General features: G+C 40.7%; 3 protein-coding genes across 6 annotated transcripts; 1 reads left to right on the top strand and 2 right to left on the bottom strand.

The window, feature by feature from the left end:
- Window positions 1-86: 86 nt before the first annotated feature.
- LOC111595235 (xaa-Pro aminopeptidase 2) lies at window positions 87-7,216 on the bottom strand. 2 transcript variants are annotated; one of them, XM_023308876.2, is made up of 8 exons: window positions 7,115-7,216; window positions 3,991-4,161; window positions 2,650-2,723; window positions 1,908-2,582; window positions 1,735-1,847; window positions 934-1,646; window positions 800-868; window positions 87-739 (listed from the first exon to the last, which is right to left on the bottom strand). In XM_023308876.2, the coding sequence occupies exons 2-8, from the start codon at window positions 4,055-4,057 to the stop codon at window positions 309-311; spliced, it is 2,142 nt and encodes a 713-aa protein (XP_023164644.1). In that variant the 5' UTR covers window positions 4,058-4,161; window positions 7,115-7,216; the 3' UTR covers window positions 87-308. The 2 variants fall into 2 exon arrangements, with proteins under 2 accessions (XP_023164644.1, XP_023164652.1); XM_023308884.2 differs by lacking the exon at window positions 7,115-7,216 and having other exon boundaries at window positions 3,991-4,579.
- A 1,778-nt stretch (window positions 7,217-8,994) lies between these two features.
- Window positions 8,995-14,720, bottom strand: LOC111595421 (probable serine/threonine-protein kinase kinX). 3 transcript variants are annotated; one of them, XM_023309156.2, is made up of 3 exons: window positions 14,324-14,720; window positions 11,040-11,366; window positions 8,995-10,973 (listed from the first exon to the last, which is right to left on the bottom strand). In XM_023309156.2, the coding sequence occupies exons 1-3, from the start codon at window positions 14,502-14,504 to the stop codon at window positions 9,328-9,330; spliced, it is 2,154 nt and encodes a 717-aa protein (XP_023164924.2). In that variant the 5' UTR covers window positions 14,505-14,720; the 3' UTR covers window positions 8,995-9,327. The 3 variants fall into 3 exon arrangements, with proteins under 3 accessions (XP_023164924.2, XP_023164916.2, XP_023164930.2); XM_023309148.2 differs by having other exon boundaries at window positions 8,996-10,976; XM_023309162.2 differs by having other exon boundaries at window positions 8,997-10,979.
- Window positions 14,721-20,255: 5,535 nt separating this feature from the next.
- Window positions 20,256-22,814, top strand: LOC111596078 (lipase 3). The gene is made up of 3 exons (XM_023310139.2): window positions 20,256-21,136; window positions 21,390-21,571; window positions 21,637-22,814. The coding sequence occupies exons 1-3, from the start codon at window positions 21,032-21,034 to the stop codon at window positions 22,580-22,582; spliced, it is 1,233 nt and encodes a 410-aa protein (XP_023165907.2). The 5' UTR covers window positions 20,256-21,031; the 3' UTR covers window positions 22,583-22,814.
- Window positions 22,815-23,130: the final 316 nt, after the last annotated feature.

The following is a 23,130-nucleotide window of genomic DNA, read 5'->3' as shown; positions in this document are numbered from 1 at the left end:
AAATTTTTCAATTTTATTATAATATAAAAAAGTTCAACTAATATTTTCGCGAAATTATTTTAGTTAAGTATTTCGATCTTTTGGTTTAAGTATGTTAAGTTCATAGCGATTGACTGCCTGATGCGCATGGAATTTGAGGATCAAGCCAAGCAACTTAAATATATTCTAACAGTTAATATTAGTATTTCCTTATTGTTAGTCCCAGATTCTCTCTTCAATTGGCATAGCTAACTAAATCTATATAATTACACCCGAATACATACACAAGCACACACACGCCCACACACACACTGCTATCTAGATCGCATCTATAGATGCCACTTTGAGTGAATGAATGCCAACAGGATCATCAGAACCACCGTCAGTGCCAGCAACGGAAGATGGGCATGGTTGTGGCTGTGGCAGCCACCGCCCATTGCTGCCAAGTACTCATCCTCGGTCAAGTACTCTCGTATATGTCGCGTCTTGTTCATCATCCAGTAGAAGGCCTTCATGTTGCCAAGTCTTTTAAGTTCGCCGCCAATATATTTGCGTATTTTGGCATTGTATCTATTAAGCATACGCTTCTCGTCCGAGCTCAACATGGAGCCATCGATAAGCTTCGGCTCGTAGGGCACCAGGGTGACAGATTGGAATGCTAAAAAGTGTTCGGCGCTGGTCGTCGTTTTGCCCGTGTCCAACACCTCTAGAACATTCTTGATGCGGACGCCATAATCATCGCGCTTATAGTAGCCAGACTCTAAATGAATAAATGATATTTTATGAAGACCTCCAAGTCTACTGCATGCCTGCTACTTACCACTGGAGAAAAAGTAGCCTTGCTTGAAATGGAAACTGCTATTCTGTCCGTAGGCCACGGAGATAGGAGCTATAGAAGCCGAATATATGAAATAGTCAAATTAGAGACAAAAAGTGGACGAACTTCACACTTACGCTCTTCGACTGAACCGTAGGCCCCAATTCCATGACCAGTTGCCTGTGGATAGTCGGTCATCTCATGCCACACCTTGGCGCGCACAACGCTGTCTAGACCGGATGGCTTCACCGACGCGGGAAATATTAGATCTGATATGTGAAGAATACCCGCCAGCACAGCCGTATAAGCTCTCTTCATATCGCGCGTAGGCTCGCCGAAAATAAAGGTCCTTGACACATCCGTTGTGCCCTCCAAGTACTGAACACCGGATTCGATGACCAGCAGACTCTGATCGGAGACTTCAATGTCTGTCAGGTTGTTGGATATATAGTAGGGCAGGGCTGAATGCTCGCCGTAAGCGATCACGGTGCGCAACGAAAGGCCCTTGGCATGCGTCTGCGAGAGCAACCACAGTTCAACTTCGTACTTAATCTTCTCCTCAGTCCACTGTTCCATATCAAATCGGGCTTCTAAGTTACTCATTGCCTCGCAAATAGCAGCGCCATCGCGGATATGTGCCATGCGCATGCCTTCCTGTTCCTCAGAGTTCTTCTGCGCACGCATAAAAATTATTGGCGAAATATGCTCCACCACAATGTTAGCTGGCACAGCCGAGTAGATGGCCTCCGATGCACCCGGCTCTTGAACACAAGGTGCTGGCACAAGAACACGCTTCCAGATTTGTACATAAGTTCGTATATCGCTCCATATTTGTTTGTACTCCTTAATCCTGCAGAGAAGAAGGACAGCTTTAGTTTAAAACGTATTCTGCCTAGCGTACTTAAAGGCCTTTATTGATTTTTCATTATGTAACCTACCTGACACAGTTGTCGTTGTAGCAATCGGTGCGCAGATGCAGATCAATGCCAAGACTGATCTTTCCATGATCAACATAGAAGAAAATATCCTTCTGGCTGATAATAGCAAATGACTAAAGAGAAACAAATGTTAGGTACTCCTGGGTAGATGATATCTAGTTGTCAAGGCATACCTTCACTACAGGTGTAAAGGGAATATCTGTGCCCCGAATGTTAAATAAATACGCGATTTCCGTCAGCGAGGTAACGATCATAGCATCGCAGTTCAGATGGGCCAGACGTCGACGCAGCTCGTTCACTTTATCCTCCCACTTCTCGCCAGCAAAGTCACGTGCCTGCACTTGAATCACATGATGCTTGGGTGTCTCTGGACGCTCGGAGTCCCAAATCATATCCACCAGATTGCTATTGATTTTGATCAGCTTCAAAAACTTGTCAGCCAGCTCTCGTTCCCAACTCATCCATAGATGATGCGGCACCAGCTGTGGATCGGCGCCAATGCGTTTATTCATGCGCAACTGGCTGCTTAGCCAGTTGGCAATGCTGACATTGCCGCTAGCTAGATAAATCTGCCAATCGCAGTCCAGCTCCCCGTCAGCCTGCTGTACAAACCGATTTTCTAGCCAAATGGCGGCGCCACCCTGCGTAACGGCGGCAACGGCTCGATTGCCCGTATACCCGCTGAGATAATGCAGACGCTGATCACGGGTCGCCACCTCCTGATTCAGATGCTCATCTGTGGAGGGCAATATATAGCCATAGATCTCTGGCCCTTCAAGCGTGGCGCGTATCAACATTTGCTCCCGCATAGCCAGCAAACGACTCCGATACACATTGGTGGGCTGCATCTGCAAATAAAAGGTGAAGCTCGTTAATATTGACAGACATATGATCTAGCTATCGGTTCATACACACCGGCCTGCCCTTGCGATGTTCACAAATCTCACGCCGATAGCCGACGGGTGCCTCTGCAGTAGCGGCGCACAAAACTATCAAAAAAGCAATAAAAACATTGTTAAATACGTTAAAGGAATGTAAATAAATACCGTTAAAATTATTGCCATTTGTTTGAAATATGTTTGCATATCTCTTAAGTGCCCCACTAGACCAACTGTAAATGCCTAAGAATAGCAACAAGTGCGTCACAATATTTTATTTATATATATTTTTTTACGATCCAAACAAATTTCCCACGCTCGCTAAAAATTCGCATGGCCGAGTCGGCGTATGTTTATTTTTGGACGAGAGTGAAATGTCGAGGACTGCGTAATGGTTTTAATACAGCGTTAAATATACATATACTTAAATTAATTGCAATTTCAATTTCGCTTTCAACACAACATATATGCGCTTCGTCCAGTTGAGTCACCTAGCGGCCACGCTGCGTATGCGTAATATGAAGTGCTCGCCGTGTGGGCCCCAACAATTGCCCAGCGAGACTTCCGCTGTGACAAGTGAATGACGGCCATTCCATTGCCAAAATATTGTCCAAACGCTGACGTGCGATTTGTCAAAGCAACTGAACAGTTCTTCATGAATTGTGCCTAGTCCATATCATACTTATATGTATGTAGCGCATGTATAATGGATTGATTTATGGTCCCTCCCACAGACAGACTGGACCTCAATTTCTATTATTAAACTTTTGTTCGTGAGGTCTAGGAACTTGGTGATTATGTTTTCACTATGCCTGAACGTGTTAGCTTGTTATTTCTAGCTGAGTTCAATTGGCGAGTCAAACGTCTCTTAATCGTCGTTCTATTAAAATATTAGCAATTGTTTGAAATTTCTCAAATAAATAAATGCATCTTATATAATAAATGAACATTTTTTATGTTTCTAAAGAAACACCAAAGAAAGTGTATTTATGTTTCATCGTGATTTCACAATTTTAGGACTTTTTACATTTTGTTTAAGTGGAAATATTTGAATTTAATTTTCTTGTTAATAGTCGCATATTCATATGTACCGAATTAGTTTTTGCGATTGAAGAGAATTATGTGGAATATATATATGATGTATATATGAACTCAGTTATGTTCATGGGTTGGATTCGTTTTGGATGTTTAAATTTAGAAATTATGCCTCAATTGACGAACCATCTGTAGTTCTAAAATCATGAAATTTTTCTTTTGCACGTCGAAGGTCGCCGCTGGCATTACGAATTTTCAAGTTTAAATAGTCATAGTCAGAGCCATGTGCAAAACGAAAAAACATAAAATAATGTAAAGACCATAAAATAGTACAAGTACTTACCCAGCAAGATGCTCAGTGCCAAGCGGCAGATCCGAATCCAAATCCAATTCCATTTGGCTGTCGTCATTGTTGTTTGTATTTGCACTTAAGATTCTCCAAAGCATAAAACTTGTGCTCCGACGCTCGAGAATTGTTTGTTTTTGGCCAGCAAAAATTAATAGTGTTCTTTCGCTTTTTTTTTGGTGTAAACAAATCAAATGGTTGCAATTAATGAGCATGAACTATGGTCTAAGGAAATGGAATGCAGTGGAAGCTTGCCATCTTTAATGGCCATTTGTCAGTGCGCTGCACTTTTCCGGTTAATGACCGGAAAGTGTATGTGTGTGTGTGCCTGTGTATGCTCTCTTTTCACTTTCATTTAATTACTTGGCTTTTTCTCCTCGTTCTAGTTTCTTCGTTTAAGTTGTGGTGGGCGTGGCGCACTACACTACAATGTCACTTATTGCTAGCCATCTGGGTGTTGGCTCTGGCGCTTTCTACTAATTGATATGCGAGTCGTTGGACATTGCAACTTCTAACAATTCCCTCAACGGCGGCTATAACTCATTCAGCTATGCATATGAGTAGTCGAACGTGTATTATACATATATGCAAAAATAACTATGATATCAGACCATTTTTGTATTTATAACTTCCGTTCTTTTTCGATATGTTGGAATGCCTTCTCTTCGGTGTGTGGTGCGTATCATTTTACATTTTTGGAAAACCGAAAATTTGGCTACTAGTTGTGTTTCTTTTTGGTTTTTTCTTTTCTGTTTAGTTCTAGTTTTGGTAGTTTTGACGAAACTTTTAATTGTTTTTCCAAATTGATCATGCGTAAAGACAAAAATAAAAATAACTTGCTACTCATGCTGGAAATGAATCAAGCTCTATGTCTCTATGTTTACATATGTTATATTTTTGCTTTTAATTCATTCATTTGGAACTGAAATAGGCAAGTTCCATGTGCCATATAAAGCAGCTCAAAGGGTAGCGCAACGATCGGCTGCCGATCGGCCTGCCAATCAGAAACGGCAAGCAAGTTGATTGATAGTGATTGATGGCGATTAATGACTATTGATGCTCATCAAATTCAATTCAAATACTGCGTGCTATGCATTTCAAACTGAACAAATCGACAATCAAATTATTTTGTATTTAATTTTTGCAATATTTGACAATTTGATAAGCTCAATCGTAGAATGGATCAGATAATTCCATGCGTGTTTTGCATTTCAAATTAGTTTGAATTGATTGCCTGGGCGTTGTAACATAGTCATATTTTTGCCATTATTGTGGTTGCCCTTGTTGTTACACAATTGGCACGCCTCACAGCAAATGCTGCCCACAAACGACAACAATTCCAGCAATTGCATTGAAGGCAAAATGCCATAGTGAAAATAGCTATTAATTATAAATAAAAAAAATTGTGGGCGCTCACTTCATAAGTACTTAAATGTGAAAGCCCCAACATTTGTTTTTGTCTCATCGCCCCCGCCTAACAATTATGTGCTTGACTTTGGCAGCCAAGCCAAGACGAAAAGCAAGAGCTAAATACATTTATACGATATGTATATGATTTTATATAACTCTTATATGTAAGCATATCCTCGAGCACATGCTAAACAGTTGCCAGCTTAACAATAATATACACAATTGCCTTGATAAATGCTCTCATATTGCATCTCATACTGCCAACTGCAAACTGCCAACCGCCAACTAGGAACTAGGAACTGAGAGCTGGCTAGTTGCCTGCCCTTTAAAGTCCACTGTGGTTAGTTGTTAAGAAAAATATACATTACAAATAAAACATAGCAAGTAAAACAAAACAAAAACAAGAATTACAACTTGCAATTGGTAAGCCAAAGATCAAATACTCTTTCCCACAGCATTGGATTAGCTCTTGCTAGTCTGCATATATTAATAATTTTTTTAATTGCTCGTATGAAAGATTGAACTTTATTATAAAACAATTTTCTATGCTGTAGTAAATTATGATACTATATTTATATATATGAAGAGAACAGTAATTGCGCTAACATTACATTGTTATAATCCAAACCAGATCTATGTACTCGGCTAGGACAACTCGGTAGTTTGTTGATAACGAATCTGGACATATTTAAAAACATAATCATATTACTCCACTAAAATAACAAGAGCAATACACCTGCACTACAAATAGGCCAAACCAAAAACAAGGCAGACAATTTATGACGCTCTCTGTTTATGTAGAACAGGGGAACAGTATTAAAGAGGCTGCATGTTCTGTTTATTTTATGCTTTGTTTTGTTTAGTTGTTGATCCACTGCATTTCGTTTCAATTTCAATTTCAATTTCATTGCAATGCCACGACCGCGACCAACAACCAAGAACACACTCACAGGTGACTCACGCACATAAAGCTAAGAAAACATTGTGCCAAAAACAAAATAAAGTATATATAGGATCTATGTATATACAACATAAACATATATTTACTTATTTAATTTTACAAATTCTTTTATGAATTCAGATTTGTATACAATCCAGAGTGTTTGCAGTTTTTGTTTGGATAAAAGGTATACATAAATAAATAAATGGATTTGAATCCAACTTTCAGCAACATTAGATAATGTAAAACTGAATTAGTTTATTAGCCTGAATGTTTGATAGGCTTAAATATGAGATTAAGTTTATACCAATTTTATATTGAAACACTAATCAAATTAATTTTTTCATACCAAATTGAAAAGAATTAACAAATAATATTAATACTGTCAAAGTAACTTCTAAAGATCACAATTACGACTGGGATCATCACTTAAAGTATCTTGTCATATTTAATTTAACTTCATCAACTATATTCCATTTTCTTTATAGCTTTTAGATTTTTTTACAGATTTCATTTGCTCTTTATATTTTTTGTAAGAAATTTAATTTTGCTTCTTTAATACTTCAACTTTTTCAATTTATATAAAATTTGGTAACCCTTGGTGAAATTTTAAATTTCTATTTAGGCTTAGGCACAATCACACTGTACATTTTATATGCTAAATTGTAATGTGGGAGAGTACGTATACGACGCGTATGCCACCAACTTTGCACAGCTGTTTAAAATAGCAACCGCATTTCAGAATTTATATGTACAAATGTAATATTCTACCTTTTGTAGATTTTACTGAATATGCTCGCCCGACTCGCTAGAAGAATGAGCAGACAGAAAGCGAGAGAAAGAGATAGGGAGAGCGAAAAGCCAAATGCGAACCGCACGCGTGCAGAGCAACAAGCAAACTGAACAACATGTTTCATGTTTGCTATTTTCTGTGCTTTCAAATGTGAAAGATGAAAAAACGCTCACACAAGCGCACGCATACACTACTCACACATACACGCACACACACACACGCTCATGCATGCATGCATACCACTATTTAATTCGTTTCAAATAGAATTTATTTTGAACGCACGCAACAGTGGGAGAGAGATATAGCAAAAGCAACAGCAACAACAACGAGTCTAGCGAGAGGCGCGTGAGCGTGAGCTTTGGCTAGCGGCAGACGCGCATTAGACGAGCAAATGACAATGCCGCTGGCGTCGACGCCGCCGCCTGGATATGGGTTAAAAAGCAAATTGTAAAAAAAACACGTCTCTTCTTGGCTGCAGTACAGTGGTTGCATTTCTTCCCTTTTGTTTGTGTAACTTAATCTTGACTATTATTGTATGTGCTTATAACTTTTTTATGTGGCTTACATTTCGCCTTTGACAGACAATCCACATTGGCGTATCGTCTGTCTGTTGGGCTACAAACTATTTTCAACAATTTTGCAATTGCCAGCGTCAGAATTAAAGTTGTGAAAATTATGCTGTCAATTGACATTTTATTGCTTTTAAATTGACAATGATCGAGGAAATTGTAGAGAAATCGAAAGTTTTTTAGGTTTTTGCAATTAAATAATTCATCAACCACTGTGCAGGCGATTGCATAAGTTCATATAAACAAATATTTACCACAAAAACACTTTGCCATCAGAAGACTCTTAATCTCAAAATGAATTTGTTTATTTCACTTCAGTCACGATCCCGACGCCGACGCTGATGCGAGCGCCTCTTTGTTTCGCCTATTATGCTCATTAAGCTCATCGGATAACTACAACACAGAAGACTCAATCAAAAAACATTGTAAGTGATCCCTTCCCCTCCAGTCATCGGCTCCCTCTCGTTGCTGTCAATATTTATGGTGCATGGAAATGTTCCATACGTTCCTTATGAATAGAATAGCAATTGTTGTTGCCCTCGAGCTTTCTCTCTCTCTTTTTTGATTCTCTATAGAATCGTTGAATAGATCGTGCTCTCATTTGTTAGTTAATTAAAACACGCCTTTGATGCACCGCTGTGGCAAAGCTTTTAATCCAATGCAATTAGTTGCTGTAGTGCGTTGGCGGATTTTTGAATGTGGCGAACTTCTCAATCGTTTCTGGTTGACCTCTGTAAGTTTTTATTGGGGCAGACGTTGATTTTCCTTTTGTGGCATAATTGAATTGTTTATTAAAGCTGTTGACCAATTTAAAGTATTGGGCAAAGTACACTATTGAAATCGGAATTGTTATTATAAATATAAAGATATGAATATATATAGAAATATCTTTTTGAAATACTATATTTTATTAAATTACACATAATCTATATTTCATTACATATATTCCTATTTCTTCCATCTCAGGATCCTTACAAAATAGTTGAGTACTTATGTATGTGTGACATGACTCATAAAAATATAGTCTATTATTGATTTATATTGGATTTTGTAAATTTAACAAAGAAAATATTCTTTAACTTTTCTTTTTACACAAATCAAGTAGCTAATTGTCAGACGTGTCATTTAAAAACCAAAAGTGCTGCATACTTTCAGGCTGCGCGTTAAAATTTTGCTGGCCCTCCATCTACATTCATTTTGATAAGCAAAAGATTTTATAATTTTCAAGCATATTTATATAAAATGCATGTTCAAAACGAATTTAAAGAAGTTTAACTGTGAGTTTTCATAAATCGAAAATATTTATTCTGACTTTTTATCAGAGTCGCAATAAAAGTGTTCTTAAGTCTAGATCAAAGTGCTAAAGATAAATAATTTTGTATTGTCTTGAATAGATAAAAGCTTATTGAATAGTTTGAAATTATAATTAAACAATATGGCAATTTATTTATTTTTTTCTTTTCTTTTTGTTTTCGTTTTGTTTCATGCGTTTGTCGCCAAATGTTGCAACGAGTTGAAGGAGCTGGCTCAAATTTGGGGTGCTGCTCAATTTAATAAAAAAAAAGCTAAATTTCAAATTTGAAAATATTTACAATGCACCACAAGCAGTCTGTGTTGGAGACTTAGAGGCATTCATCAGTTTCCTCATTGCCCATGGCAATTATTACTGGTGGAGATAGCTCTACATCGAGTAGCTTCATCTGTGCATCCTCCTGGTCCAGATCATCCTTGCCTAAACGCTGCTCTTGCATTTCAATGTCCAGTGTGCCATGTTGACGTTGGAACGACAACACAAATATTACCAACGAGATGACAATGAATAAGACGGCGGTGCCAGAACAAAGGGCAATGATTAAAGTGGAGCGGTTTGTGGATGCCAGTGAGAGATGAGCGCTGCGCTCATCAGCCAAATTGCTGTCAAATGTTTGACCTGCATTGTGCGGTGGATAAGAGACGAGGGGCGTTGCAGTACTATCTTCTGCTTTGGCCTTGGGCTCTTCTTCCGACAGCTCGTCAGATTCCTCGGATGAATCTTTTTCAACTGGCTCGACAGCGACTCGCTCTGTTCCCGATTTATTTTGATCGGCATTGCTCTCATCTCTGCTCTCATCTTCGATAGATTCATCAATTGTTTCAGCTTTAGGCTCTACTGGAGAAGCTGTTGAGCTGGGTTCACTTGGTTGCACGGAATTTGTTGAGCTGGGCTCAACAGGTTGCACAAGCTCTGGTTTTACATCAGTTGCATCCGGTTGATCTTTGTTAGATTCCTTGGGTTCGACCGAATCTTCAACTGATTCCTCAGCTGGTTCTTCAACCGATTCTTCAACTGATTCCTGAACTGATTCTTCGACTGATTTCTCAACTGCTGCCTCCGTTGACAATACATGATCGGGTTCAACAGTGCTTGAAGCTGCAGGCTGTACGATCGATCCTTTTTCTTCACTTTCAATTTCCTTCTGATCAACTGATTGAACTGGTTCAACTGCCTGAACTGGTTCAACTGGCTGAACTGGTTCAACTGGCTGAACTGGTTCAACTGGCTGAACTGGCTCAACAGACTGAGCTGCTTCAACTGACTGAACTGGTTGAACTGATTGAACAGATTGCACTGGTTGAACTGACTGAACAGATTGAACTAGTTCAACGGACTGAACTGCTTCAACTGGTTGAGCTGATGTTTCAGAAGTACTATCCACAACATTCTCCAGATTGTGCTGATCTTTATCTTCTGACTGTACTGCCTGTGGCTCCTCTTGGTCTTCTGAATTCACCTTGGGAACCTCGATGGGCAGCAAGTCTTCAACACCTTGTTTTTTGGTCACCTGATGCTTGGGCACTTCAATGTTGGACTGCGGTGTGGTCACCACCTTGTGGAGTAATTCGTGTTCCTTTTCGAAGGCTAACAAATTGGTTTTCGTTATGGGCTGTTCGGTAATCGCACGATTCTCATCAAATATGACGGCCACCAAATCGCTGGTTACACTGGGCAGCGGCCTGCTCTCTGATTCCACCAAATCGCTCTCAATTTCCGTCTGTGAATCGCTTGCCTTATGAACTAGTTCAGCTTGTTTTTCTGTCAAAGCTTGCCCATTCTGTTCCTGTTCATTTTCTGTCTCAACATTTTCCTCATCCTTAGCTTGCTCAGCCTCTGAAGCTATCTCTTCCTTTGCGGGTTGCTCCACGTTTTCAGTATGCTTTACTACTTCGACCTCTTTAGGCTTATCGTTGGCATCAGCAGCTAGAGTTTTGGGCTCGCGTACACCTTGAGCTGCTTCTGAAATAAGGAACCCATTTTATATTTGTTGTGCAAAGGTTTTTTTTAGAGTAAGCTCACCTGTTTGCTCATTATTGTTGCTTGATGTTTGTGATTGAATTTCTTCATTGTTAACCTGTAATGTTTCCACCAGAACAGAGGAGTCTGCTTCGATTTCCGACTCCACTTCACTCTTCACCGCGTTTCGTATGCTCTGCTCCAGGCCTTCGTCACCAGCAGAAACCGCAGCGGCATCGGTTTCGTCGGCCTCGAGCCGAGTGCTCGACTCGTTGATAGCGGCAACAACTGTCGGATTTAGATCAACATTGGCTAAGTTCGTCAGCTGCAGTGGTGAGTTTGCCGTGGTGACTTCATCAATGTCAACAGACGGCAGGGTTGTTGACTCGGCTAAACCAAAAAGAAAATAAATAAATAAAACTTGCTAATATTTGTTGTGTGAACATGATATTTATAATTAAAACGTTATCATAATAAATTCATATTGGAATAGTTTCAAGAACTGCTTTTCACCAGCTGAACTTTCTCTTTGCTCCAATCAATTCAAGATTCAAAAATATTATAAATAATAGAAATGCACCAAATGCATTCTCATATACGTTTCATTAATAGCTGAGACGCTACAAACTTGATAAACATGCCATTTAACCAAATCGTAAACTAATATAACTGCCATCACATACGCACATCGATTGTTATTTTATGGTTCACGACAACCCAACCCAATCCATTCAGACGAATACAAATACATAAATATATATATATATACATATATATATATATATATATATATATATATATATATATATATTGTGTATACATCCACATAGCCTATAATCGCCGTCATCAGCAGCTCACATTTTCTCACACACTTCCATTCAGAAAATGTTTTGGCTGACGCTCCCCATTCCATTGCAGTCGCTATCTAGATACATATGTCCATGTCCATGTCGACGTCACGATCCACGAAGTCCAGAAAAACGCCCGCGCCTCATAATTCAAAATGCGTCCAATTGTCCGCGATGCAGTGATTAAAATTCCAAACACACATTTGACAACAACAACCACAGAAAAAATCGAGGAATCCCAAATTAGTAACACAATAAACAAACCAACGAGACCAGGCAGACCGCCCCATCCAACAGGCAGTCGCCCAAAGTAGCTGCTTTATTTATGATTCGATTGTTCTTCCCCGACGCACACATACACTAACACATGCCTCACATGGATGCAACTGCATTCGTGGAAATTGAAAATTAGTTATCTACTACCCTGCACGAGATACGCATCTACGTTGGGCTCAATGACCATTTCTCTGCCACATTCACATCCACTCAAATCCCTTTGGGAACGCCTCGTAACAAAAATAACAAGAACAACGGCAGCGACCAAGTGTCTAAATGTCTTAAAATGGGACAAACCATGCGGCACAAACAAAAACAAAGACAAAAAGAATCCAAATGAAATGGCATTTACACAAAATAAAAGAAATCGATTTTCCTCTCAGTTTTCGGTGCCTGCTGCACCGCCCGCTGATGCTGCTGCAACGACTGCGGCGGCTGCTGCAGTTGCCCAAACCGGAGCAGTGTCATCTGCCAGTTCCAGTCTAGTCTTTTATAAATGCATCTGTGTGTGTATGTGTGTTAGAAAATTATCGTTGTGAATGCATTGAAATGGCCTCACGTTGTGTGGCATGTTTTATAGGTGGGAAAACATTCGTACATACATGTGTTTCACTGTTGAAATGAAGTGTGTTAAAAGGAATACTACATGGATATGTCCTATATTCTATATAGCTCATACAAATCATTTCATTATGTATGACAATCATGGTTATTGATACAGGAAGTTATTTCCTGCTCGCACATCTTACTTTTTATTGATATGAATATTTTTAAAACTCAAATTTCTTCAGTTGTCAATTCTCTACTCTATGAATTATAAAAGCTAAATGTATAGCTGGAATTTTTCATGATTGCGCTTAAGTCGTCTTACTTTAGTCTGTCTGCTTAAAAATACATCGAAGCATAACAAATAAGGAACCAAAATTCGAATGGAAAGTTTTGGGATCTTTTTTTCAATTCCGCTAAAGCTCCGTTAGTTCTTGTCTTGATTAAAATTTTTAAGCATGGAAGCGGAAATAAGCTGCAAAAAGTTTGCAGTTTGCAAACTGCATATCAATCAAAAAGCATATCTGTAACTGCGCTTAACTTCCGGAATATGCAAGTAAGTGTATATAAATATTGAATTATATATATAGCTAAATGCATATAAATATATGTTGTCTGATAACGGCTTGGGATGCCAGAACAAATATTAAGAAATCGTATATTTAGTATAACCTTAGCTGAAGATCATGTCGCTGAGTTAACTGAGTAATAATAATAACAAAAGAACAATTTATAATTTATACGAATTCTTAGAGTAATAAGCAAATTTCAGTGACGAATATAGATAATCTAATAATATTCATATTTATATACATCTGCCTGTACATGAGTTCATAGACATCTGTCCTTTAAGAGTGCGGCTAGCAGCTAAATCGTTTTATTGCGTTTGATTCTATTGTTCAGGCTGCTGGCTGCCAGAAGCTTCTTTATACAATGGGACTGCCTTCTTTTGTATAGCGTTTTTTTTTTTATTTTTTTAGATGCCCACTAAACATTACAATAACAGCATAGAGTCTAAATGTAATGTGAAAAACTAAATATAGTATTCAACATAAAATTAATCTTTTCTACGAATTTGGTTTCTGCTCATGAGAGTGCATGAGTGCTTATGTGCTGACCCTTACACACATGGAGTTAATCAAACTCAATTATCTGAACGGCTCCGCTTATCTGCGTTTTATCGGACAACTTGAACCCGCGTCAATCGTCTCAATAGCCATGTTACTAAACATTATTGAACTTTCGCACGGTGCTTGGGCTTAGGGATTGGATTCGATTGGATTGGGTTGGATTGTGGTTACCAAGGGGGCATCTATGACACCCAAAAGCTATCGGAGTTTTGTTGTGGCTTTGGCGGCGCCTCTTCCGTGGCATAATTACACGAACAGCACAGGCAGCGCGACTCTTTTGAATTATGCCCCCAACAAAAGCCAAAAGGAGGAAAATGCCAATGATGCCACTGCGGCGGCTACTGATGCGGCTGCTACAAAATAAGTCAAAGGCCTATAGCGATTCCAGCAATAACAACAAAGACAACAAACACCAACATCAACCACTAACAACTACAACAACAAGTTTATTACGCCAACCATAATAATGACGATCAAGATGAAGTAGCTGCGAAGTAAAGATGCAGGCGCAGCTGATGAAGTTGGCGTGTCTGATACGAGTACTTACAAGTCAGTGCCAAGCACGAAGTGGGCATCGCAGCCAGCATCATGAAGAGCAGCGAGAGCGGCAGCAGCAGGAGCAGCTGAGACGACGACGCATGTGCGGGGGCATGTGGCCTGTTCCTGTTGTAGCATCTGTCAGGAACGGCTTTGCAGCTGTCCAGTGGATGGCTCTCCGAAATGGCCATGTTGAATGGGTGATTGATTAGTCTGTCGTTTCTTGTTGCAACGTCGTCCGAATAAAACTGGCCCAAAGCCCGACCGACACACACACACTCGTTATAGAACTAATATCAGACTGGGAGCGAAAGAGAAAGATTTTGTTCTTTTTCTCGTTTTATTCAGCTGTCACTTTCACGTTTTCTTCAACTTCGACTCAGGCCACGCTGCGAACCGAACGCGTTGGCCACTCACAAAGAACTAAAGTTGAGAACGCGTGCGCTCTGGAATTTTGTTGCCTCTGCCTGTGTGCTGCCAGGCAATGCACACCACACACAAGAGTCCGTCGCTTATTGATGACGCTGACGTTGTCGTGTAGGTCTCTGTCTCTGTCAGATTCTCTGCCTCTGCCTCTGCCTCTAACTCTGTCTCTGTCTTTGCCTCGGCCTCTGCTTATGCCTCTGCCACTGTCATTGCCTCTGTCGACTGCCGACTGCTGACTGCCGGCTGCTTGTTGGCCCCTATACCCGTCTGCCTGCCAGATCCATCAACATGCGACCATTTGGGCGAAGCTGCCTTGCATTTATTTGCTTTTGGATAATAATAGGGCAGAGGCTTCTGCTTCTACTGAGTGGGCCTACTCTGTGAGTGGCTTGTGTTGGTCTGATAAGTGCCTATAAGCGCCACCGAACTGTTTGAACCCCTCCGATCAGGCTTCTGCGTGGGGTGTACCGATGTATGTATACCAACATTTTACTGTGCTCGAGCTGTTATACATCATCATAATCTTGAACTTTGTAGGTAGCCAATTCGCTGTTACGCACTTCGTGCTGGACACGTAGGTCGTCGTGCCGCAGTTTCAGTTTCAGGTCCCAGCCTCTTCGCTGTACTTGTATTGTTTATTGGACACAATGCAATATCCCGCCATACAAAGCAGAGCAGGAACAATGAAAAAAACAGCTTCGGACCAGCCACCGCATTGAGCATCAACTGTAGAACGCAATGAACCAGGAATGGAACGGTAAACGCATGAGCCACAAGATACACTTGAGTAGCATAAATATGAATTTATATATAAATATATATATATATTTATACATATATATATTTGTCTGTATGTAGTGTGTATCTGTTAATTCAAATTGATTAAACCTATTATTTCGACTTAACTATATTTTATTTAATGCTCAGTGACCAGGCATTACATAAATTTTCAAAATAATTTTTTTATTATCTAGCTCTGTGCTATTTTGATGCCCTTGTGGAGAGTATGTTAATAAGGCATTAAAGTGTGCTCTATATACATATTTGAATGACCCAATAAAGCCAAATCTAGCTATTTGTCTGCCCATTTGCCATTGAAATACGTTTTTTTTTTCAATTCTAACTAAAAGCATAATATGAATAGATATATTCTGAAATAAGTATACAATTTATTTAATCTTACTGCTGGATAAGCTATTCATTCAATGATTCCTGATTATAGTGTAAGTGGAAAATAAGTCAAGAATTTAAGTAAAATATTCGAATATACCCAATATATTTTAATTTCATTCAGCAGATTAACCACAAGATAGTTTTGTCGTGAATCCACTTGAATTATCAACAAGACATTTACTCAGTAGCGAATAACGTGCAACATGCAACATGCAACATGCAACATGTGAACTACAACCGCAAAATGACAAACATCGCAAAAACCACACTTCATATAACTGGCAGATGTCCAATTGTGGGATTGTCAAAGCTACATACATGTCATATAGAAATATGTTAAAACAATGTCAAAAACAATTTTTGTTTTACTAAAATAAGTGTCTTTTGAACATTTTCCAATTACATGAGCTAAAATCTACTGGTTAAAATCTGGCACGTGCAAACATTGCAATTGAATGCATAATAGATGACATGCTCATAAAATGATGAACTTTAGATTGCAAACGGAGAGCTCCATCCCAAGCAACTGCAGCTCGAACCTCTATCAATGATCTGATTCAAGTTGTCCGCTCAGACCCAACAAATCAACCAACCCAACGTTGGTTCAAGTGCGCTCAACCCGCCTGCAAGCTGTGGTCCATGGGGGTCTTGCACTGAAAGTTGACTGAAAGACCGGTCCATTGACTGACTGACTGACTGACTGACTGACTGACTGACTGCCTAACTGACAGACTGACAGACTGACTGGCCTGTCAGAATGCCAAAACAAAACTTCTCGATAAGCTGTCGACAATGACGACAAAGACGTTGATGACGTTGACTACGCAATGTATGGAACTATTCACATATACTCCAGTACACTTAAAAAAATACATTATAAAATAAGCATAAATAAAAATGTGTTAATAATTTCTTGAAATATTTTATTCAGTATGATGCTAAAAGTTGTTCATTATAAAATGGAAGACTGAATATGTAAGATGTAGGATTGAAGATAGTAGAAAGTTCTTATTTTTGTTCGAGTGTATTCTGAAATATATTTACATACATTTGTAGTAGTTGTATTGTGTTTCTTTTTGTGTGTCTGCTGATGTTGTTGTTTGAGTAGGTTTTCCTTGTAACATTTGCCGTTACGTGATGCGGCCAGTTCAATGGGACTCGGGGACTCGGAGTCGCAGTCGGGAGGTCTGCTTCTGCCTCGACTTAACTCGACTCGACACAACTTGTCGGCCCACTGTTTATGTTTTATTGATTATGGCAGCAGCAGCAGCGGCAGCAGGTAAGCCCGGGTCGTGGCATGAAAAATTTGACTAATGTGAGCGCGGCTTCAGATTCAATTTAGTCGTTAAATATTTAGATTTCGTGTGTTTTTTCTTTTAGATCTCTTATTGTAGCTCGGCCAAGCAACAGGAAGGAATCAATTGGTTTTCCTTAGTCACGGCGATGAGACGGAGATGGAAACGACTGTCGACCGTTGGCCACTTCCTCCTAAGGCCTTACAGTGTTCCTTTTGTTGTTGTCTATGGCGACGACGGTGGCAAGCGCGAGTTGTTGTTGTTTATCTTTTTTATTGTTTACTTTTTGCTTGCCGCAGTGCTCACAACATTTTACGATCGGCAATTGCCCAGCTAGACGATGCCGTGCCTTATGAGTCAGACAGATGCGGGTAATACCTCGAGAGCTCAAGTTGCTCATATGTAATTAGAGACGCGAATGAACCGGCCGAGATGGACAATAATTAAATGGTTCTTGGCAATTGCTGTCTGCTACCTGGTCTTACCAAGTGACTTCGACTCATAAACACATTAAGAAACAATTAGCGGCAGATTAGCGCAGAGCTAAGCCATTTTGCTGATTATTTGCTACAGCCAAGGCCTGGATCGGGTCTTTTCCCAAGCGGCATCAATCACTTTCGTTTTATGACCGGCGGCAGCTATATGGCCCCTGCTGCCCTTGCTGCAGCTGATAAGCTGCATGGGATTATGTATGTATGCATATATGTATGCACATAAAAATGCAGTTACATATACATATGTAAATGTATGTATATACATAAAGGCAGCTCTTTAGTTGGATGCGATAACCAAGTAGAAGGGCTAACCCCGGCCGGAAATGCAGTGCGTAAAGCCAGAGTCGATTCGTATGAAAATGACCAAAGTAAATATTGAAAGAAAAAAACAGAAAAATTAAAGAAATGGTTAAGTTTATCAGACAACAAGAGCGAGCACTCGCAGTGAAAAGTGAAATGTCAATTCATTGTCCCAGGGAAAAGTTGAATCGGCCTTTGATTTGTGGCCGATATTTCGGGTTGTGTGCGCGCACATTATGCAGATGTACTGTATTTCGAGTTTCGATTTTCAAGTTCAAAGCAAAGCTTACCAAACCAATTAAAAAGCGAAAGCATATCCGCGCCTCACTGTACACTGCAGCCAAAATAAATAAGATGAAGAGACTGGCCACATGTATAGAAACTCGAACATTACAGTACTTCCATTTTCCATAAACTTTAAACTAAGTTTTGAAATATTTCACTTGCAATGAAGACCTAGTAAGTCAACGAGGATCGGTATCATAACCCAGACTATTGATGAAAGATCGCCAAGATTGCCAAGACTATTTCAAACTAAGTTTATTTTTTATGCATAATAAGCTTACACTTTTGGCCAAGTTATGGTTCACACACATTTAATTAATTGATAAAAACATACCTGCATCAATTGTTTTACTTTTTAGGGCTGTAAACCTTAAGCACAATACACTCGTCAGGCAGTGCATGAAAGTGGCCCGAGCAGGCCAAGTTCCATTACATAAGTATCATACGTAAATATATGCATACTACATGTAGAAAGAGCAAAGTAAATATGTTGGACAATCCAGTGAGGTATAAGAGTGCAAGTGCCTATTGCATAGAATCCATTAGGCGACAGCGAAAGAAAGCTAACAAGGTGATAAATGGTTGGCCTTAAGCTAAAGCCGGCGCCTTGGTTGACGGAGTTTTTGACTAGCTATGCCCGTGGCCTCAATCCCTTTTAATTACCGGCACTCGTAGGTTTAATTGTCAAACCTTGTTGTCAACTGTTTACCGAGTCGGACGCTGGCAGCACGCGTCAAACTTAACGGATGTGTCACAATATTTAAATTAGCGTAAACTGTTTTAACGCCAAAAAGCCGCAGTCTGGGCAGTGGGCTTGCCCAATGCAATGTAAAGTACATACTATATTTATCGTACGTGAATATATGGCCAGCCAGACAGCCAGATAGCCAACCAACCTGCCAACAGCCAGCAGCCAGTTGACATGAGGGTCAGCTGTGGGCCAGTGGGTCGGTCGGTAAATTTGACCGGGAACGGAACGGAACAGAAATCGAAATTGAGTTGGTCTGAGCACACTTGTACGCGTGAGTGTATGAGTGTATGCACAGCATTTTACAACCCCTTGCCAACTTTTTGACGCGTTATTAAAAAGCCATATAAACAAACAAGCTTGTCGTAATGAAAGCTTTTGAGCCAACTGTTGTGATGGCGATGAAGACGGCGGTGCACGTGGGACGTGCTGTCAATTGTTTTCAAGTATTTAAGTACACACACTCACACACACAGCCATGCATATGAGTAGCCGTAGAAATCTGGGCTTGGGCTGGCTGACTGGCTGGCTGGTTTGGCCTAGAGTACAGATCCTAAATAAGCAGACGCTCTGCCGCTGCCACGGCGCAGTCGGCGCAGTTGGAACTCAGCCACTGCGATCAGCGCTTACATTAGGCAACAGGTTATTGCAATTCAGCGAAAATAACGGAGATGGAGACAAAGGTGGAGGCGGAGACGAAGACGACAATGGAACGTGGTGGAAGCCGCGCCAACTCAAGACGACAAAAAATAAAACAAAAAAACAAATATGTAAGTAGCTCCCAAAAATTAATACACTGCGCCAAAAATTTGTTGCATGCGCACAAAATATGCAAGGTGTGTGCTAAAACATATACACGGCATACTATTGAATGAAATTTTCATAAAATTTCCCAGACAGCAACGAAAGCTCTATTGTCCGCTCTTCAAAGAAGCTAAATAAGTAATATTACAATATTGAATAAGAAATAATTTAATAATTATAACAATTTTGGGTAATGCTTGGTCAAGCATCCCAATACTTCAAAATATTTCAATTATCTTCATAAAATGCAAAAGTTAATAGAAACTCGGACATTCATATTTCATTTTTCATATTTACAGCTTTTATCTTACTTGCGAAAATTATACAAAAAATAAGTTTTAATAATTAATAAATAAATATTCGCAAAATAAAACAAGGAACTTCAAATTTATTGTATTTGTATTTGTATTTGTTCTGTGGGTTCTTGCAGTTGAGCACGTTTTGTAACCACTGTAGCCGAGGCGTTGACAGTTTTTTGGTCATAGGCTCTCTTTCAGCAGTGGATTGCTATAATTAAAAAACTACCGTGGCATTTAGCCAAGTCATTGGCCAGAAGCGTAGTGAAAATAGGTGCGGCTGGGGGGCGAGCAGGAGGGGGCCAATTGGATACAACTATTAAAGTATTAAGCGCAGTGTAGAAAACTGACGCTCACTTGAAGGTAGCGGCGTCCGGATGCGCCGCAGCTTGGGCGCACAGGTAAGGCACACGACATGCAGGTGGCTTGGCTGGCTGCGCTCAGTGGCTCAGCCGATTGGAGCTTGGAGCGGCGTGAGTAACAAGCCCTGCGACTCGACGATTGTCGCTCGGTGCGGCCCAAAGCCGCAAACGCGTGCACAGTCGATAAAGCACACTCGAATCGAACGTAAGCAGCGAGCGCTGGCCACGATCGTGATCGCGACGACGACGACGACGACGACGACGAAGAAGGCGACGGTGACGGCACTTTGATTGCAATTTTCATTCATATCCATTCATGCGAACATATTGCGACTGCTTCTTGGCGCTGGTCTCTGTGCCTCGGCCGTTGTTTATGAAAGCTCCGGCGGCACTTTCTTCTTTCATTGTGCGCTCGATCCTTTTGGCTGGCAAACAAACGCGTGGCAGCTTTCATTTTCGATCGATAGCGAACCGGTTCGGGCTAAACGGTTAGCATTACTTAATCCAGCTTTCATGCAATCGCCATCCTGCCAGCATGAGATCGTTGCGCCTGGGCCTGGATTTCGTCATGCTGGCATTGCTGCTGCGCCAGGTGCTGGCCACCATACGCCATTCGCGCGAAATTATTATCACAGACGCGGTAGGTGTGGTGGTACCAGGGCTACCTGGGGAGGGGACCGCTCCAAGCTCTGACGTGTGCGCGCCACTGGAATTCCTAATTACTTGAATGTCACAACGCACGCGTCGCTTGGCCTCCAAATGTCAAGCAATAAATGTGCCAACTGAGAGTGTGTGTGTGTGCGTGCGTGTGTGTATTTATGTTTGTGTTAGCCAAGTAAATACCTAAGTGTGACTTCCTGCCAATGTTTGCTCGGTTTTTGTGCTCGTTGCAGGTGCGTCGCATACAGCACGACGGCTACAATGTGGAGCAGCATACGGTGATAACGAAGGATGGCTACGTGCTGACTCTGCATCGCATACCCCAAGTCCAGCTGGATGCAAATGGAACGTTTTACACAGTGCTCCGACGCCCTGTAGTATTTTTGCTCTCCGGCCTCTATGCCTCGTCGGATGTGTGCGTATGCCTGCAACGTCTTCCGTTTGACCTGGTAACTGATATTTGCAGCTGTCCATTTGCAGGTGGCTGCTCAACGGACGGGAGGACTCGCTGGCATATTTACTCTGGCGCGCGGGCTACGATGTGTGGCTGGGCAATAATCGCGGCAACATCTATTGCCGCCACAATCTATGGCTTAACACGACAGATCGCGAGTTTTGGAACTTCAGCTGGCATGAGATGAGCGTCTACGATATGCCTGCTCAGATTGACCGTGTGCTACGCACAAGCGGGGTATCCCAGATGCATTTCGTGGGTATCTCCCAGGGTGGAACAGTGTTTCTGGTGCTCAACTCAATGCTGCCGCAGTACAATGCAGTCTTCAAGACGGCCACACTACTGGCGCCAGTTGCCTACGTGGACAATACGCAAAGTGGCTTGGCAAAAATCATTGGACCGATCTTGGGCACACGCAACTATGTCTCCAAGATGCTCGAGGGCATTGAGATGTTCTCAACGAACAAGTTCTTTAAGAAGTTTCTGTCGATGACATGCTTGGATAACGAGAAGCCTTTGGTGTGCATCACCCGACTCTGGCCAGCGGTTGGCTATGATACGCGCTTTCTAAACAAGACCCTGCTGCCGGATTTGATGGCCAACTTTCCGGCGGGTGGTTCCGTAAAGCAGCTGATGCACTACTTTCAGGGCTACGTATCCACCAAATTTCGACAGTACGACTATGGCCCGGAACTCAACTGGCTGCACTATCAGCAGCTGGAGCCGCCGGAGTATGCACTGGAAATGGTGAAGACACCGGTAACAATTTTCTTTGCGGAAAACGATTATATTGTAGCGCCCGCGGACATCTGGCGTCTGGTCAAGCGTTTGCCTAACGTCGAGGCTGTCTATAAGGTACCCTGGAAGCGCTGGAATCACTTTGATTTCATATGCGGTCTGGGCGTGCGCGAATACATCTTCGATAATATTGTGCTCTCCATGAATCGATACGAGCAGCGCCGTCGACGCTGAACGAAATGAAATTTCTTATGCCACAAGAATATGATATGATTCTAAAAGGGTTTTTTCTGCAGATTTCAATTTCAATTTCGATTCAGACTTCGTCTTAATATCATATCAAATAACTCTGGCAAAATCGCGGTTGTACAGTGTTATTTGCCAGGGACCTTGAACCACAACTTCTACTAGTGCCAAATAATTAGCTAAGTATATATAATGAGTCCACGGTTGATTCTTCCTAAGATATTACCTGCGGATATGCGTACTGATTAATAAATATATTATTTATAGTTTCAACTTAGTCTTTCAACTAAACTAGAACTTCTGAATGATAGCTAGAAAGTTATTTAAAAAAGTTGAGAGTTTCTAATACAGTTAAGCAATGTTCTATTAATAATAATAATAATAACAATAATGGATTTAATTATTTAATTGATTCTGTGAGAGAAACAAAAGGAATCAGATGAAGAAAACTTTGGATATATCATAAAGCAAGGCATCATTAAATTTAGTTTCCTTTATTAATTTTCGTCATATAATCATTCACTCATTTGTAGGAT

The sequence above is a fragment of the Drosophila hydei genome, unplaced genomic scaffold (assembly GCF_003285905.1).
Source record: "Drosophila hydei strain 15085-1641.00,03,60 unplaced genomic scaffold, DhydRS2 tig00000063-arrow-pilon, whole genome shotgun sequence".
NCBI lineage: Eukaryota > Metazoa > Arthropoda > Insecta > Diptera > Drosophilidae > Drosophila > Drosophila hydei.
This window is presented reverse-complemented; position numbering and strand designations above follow the sequence as displayed.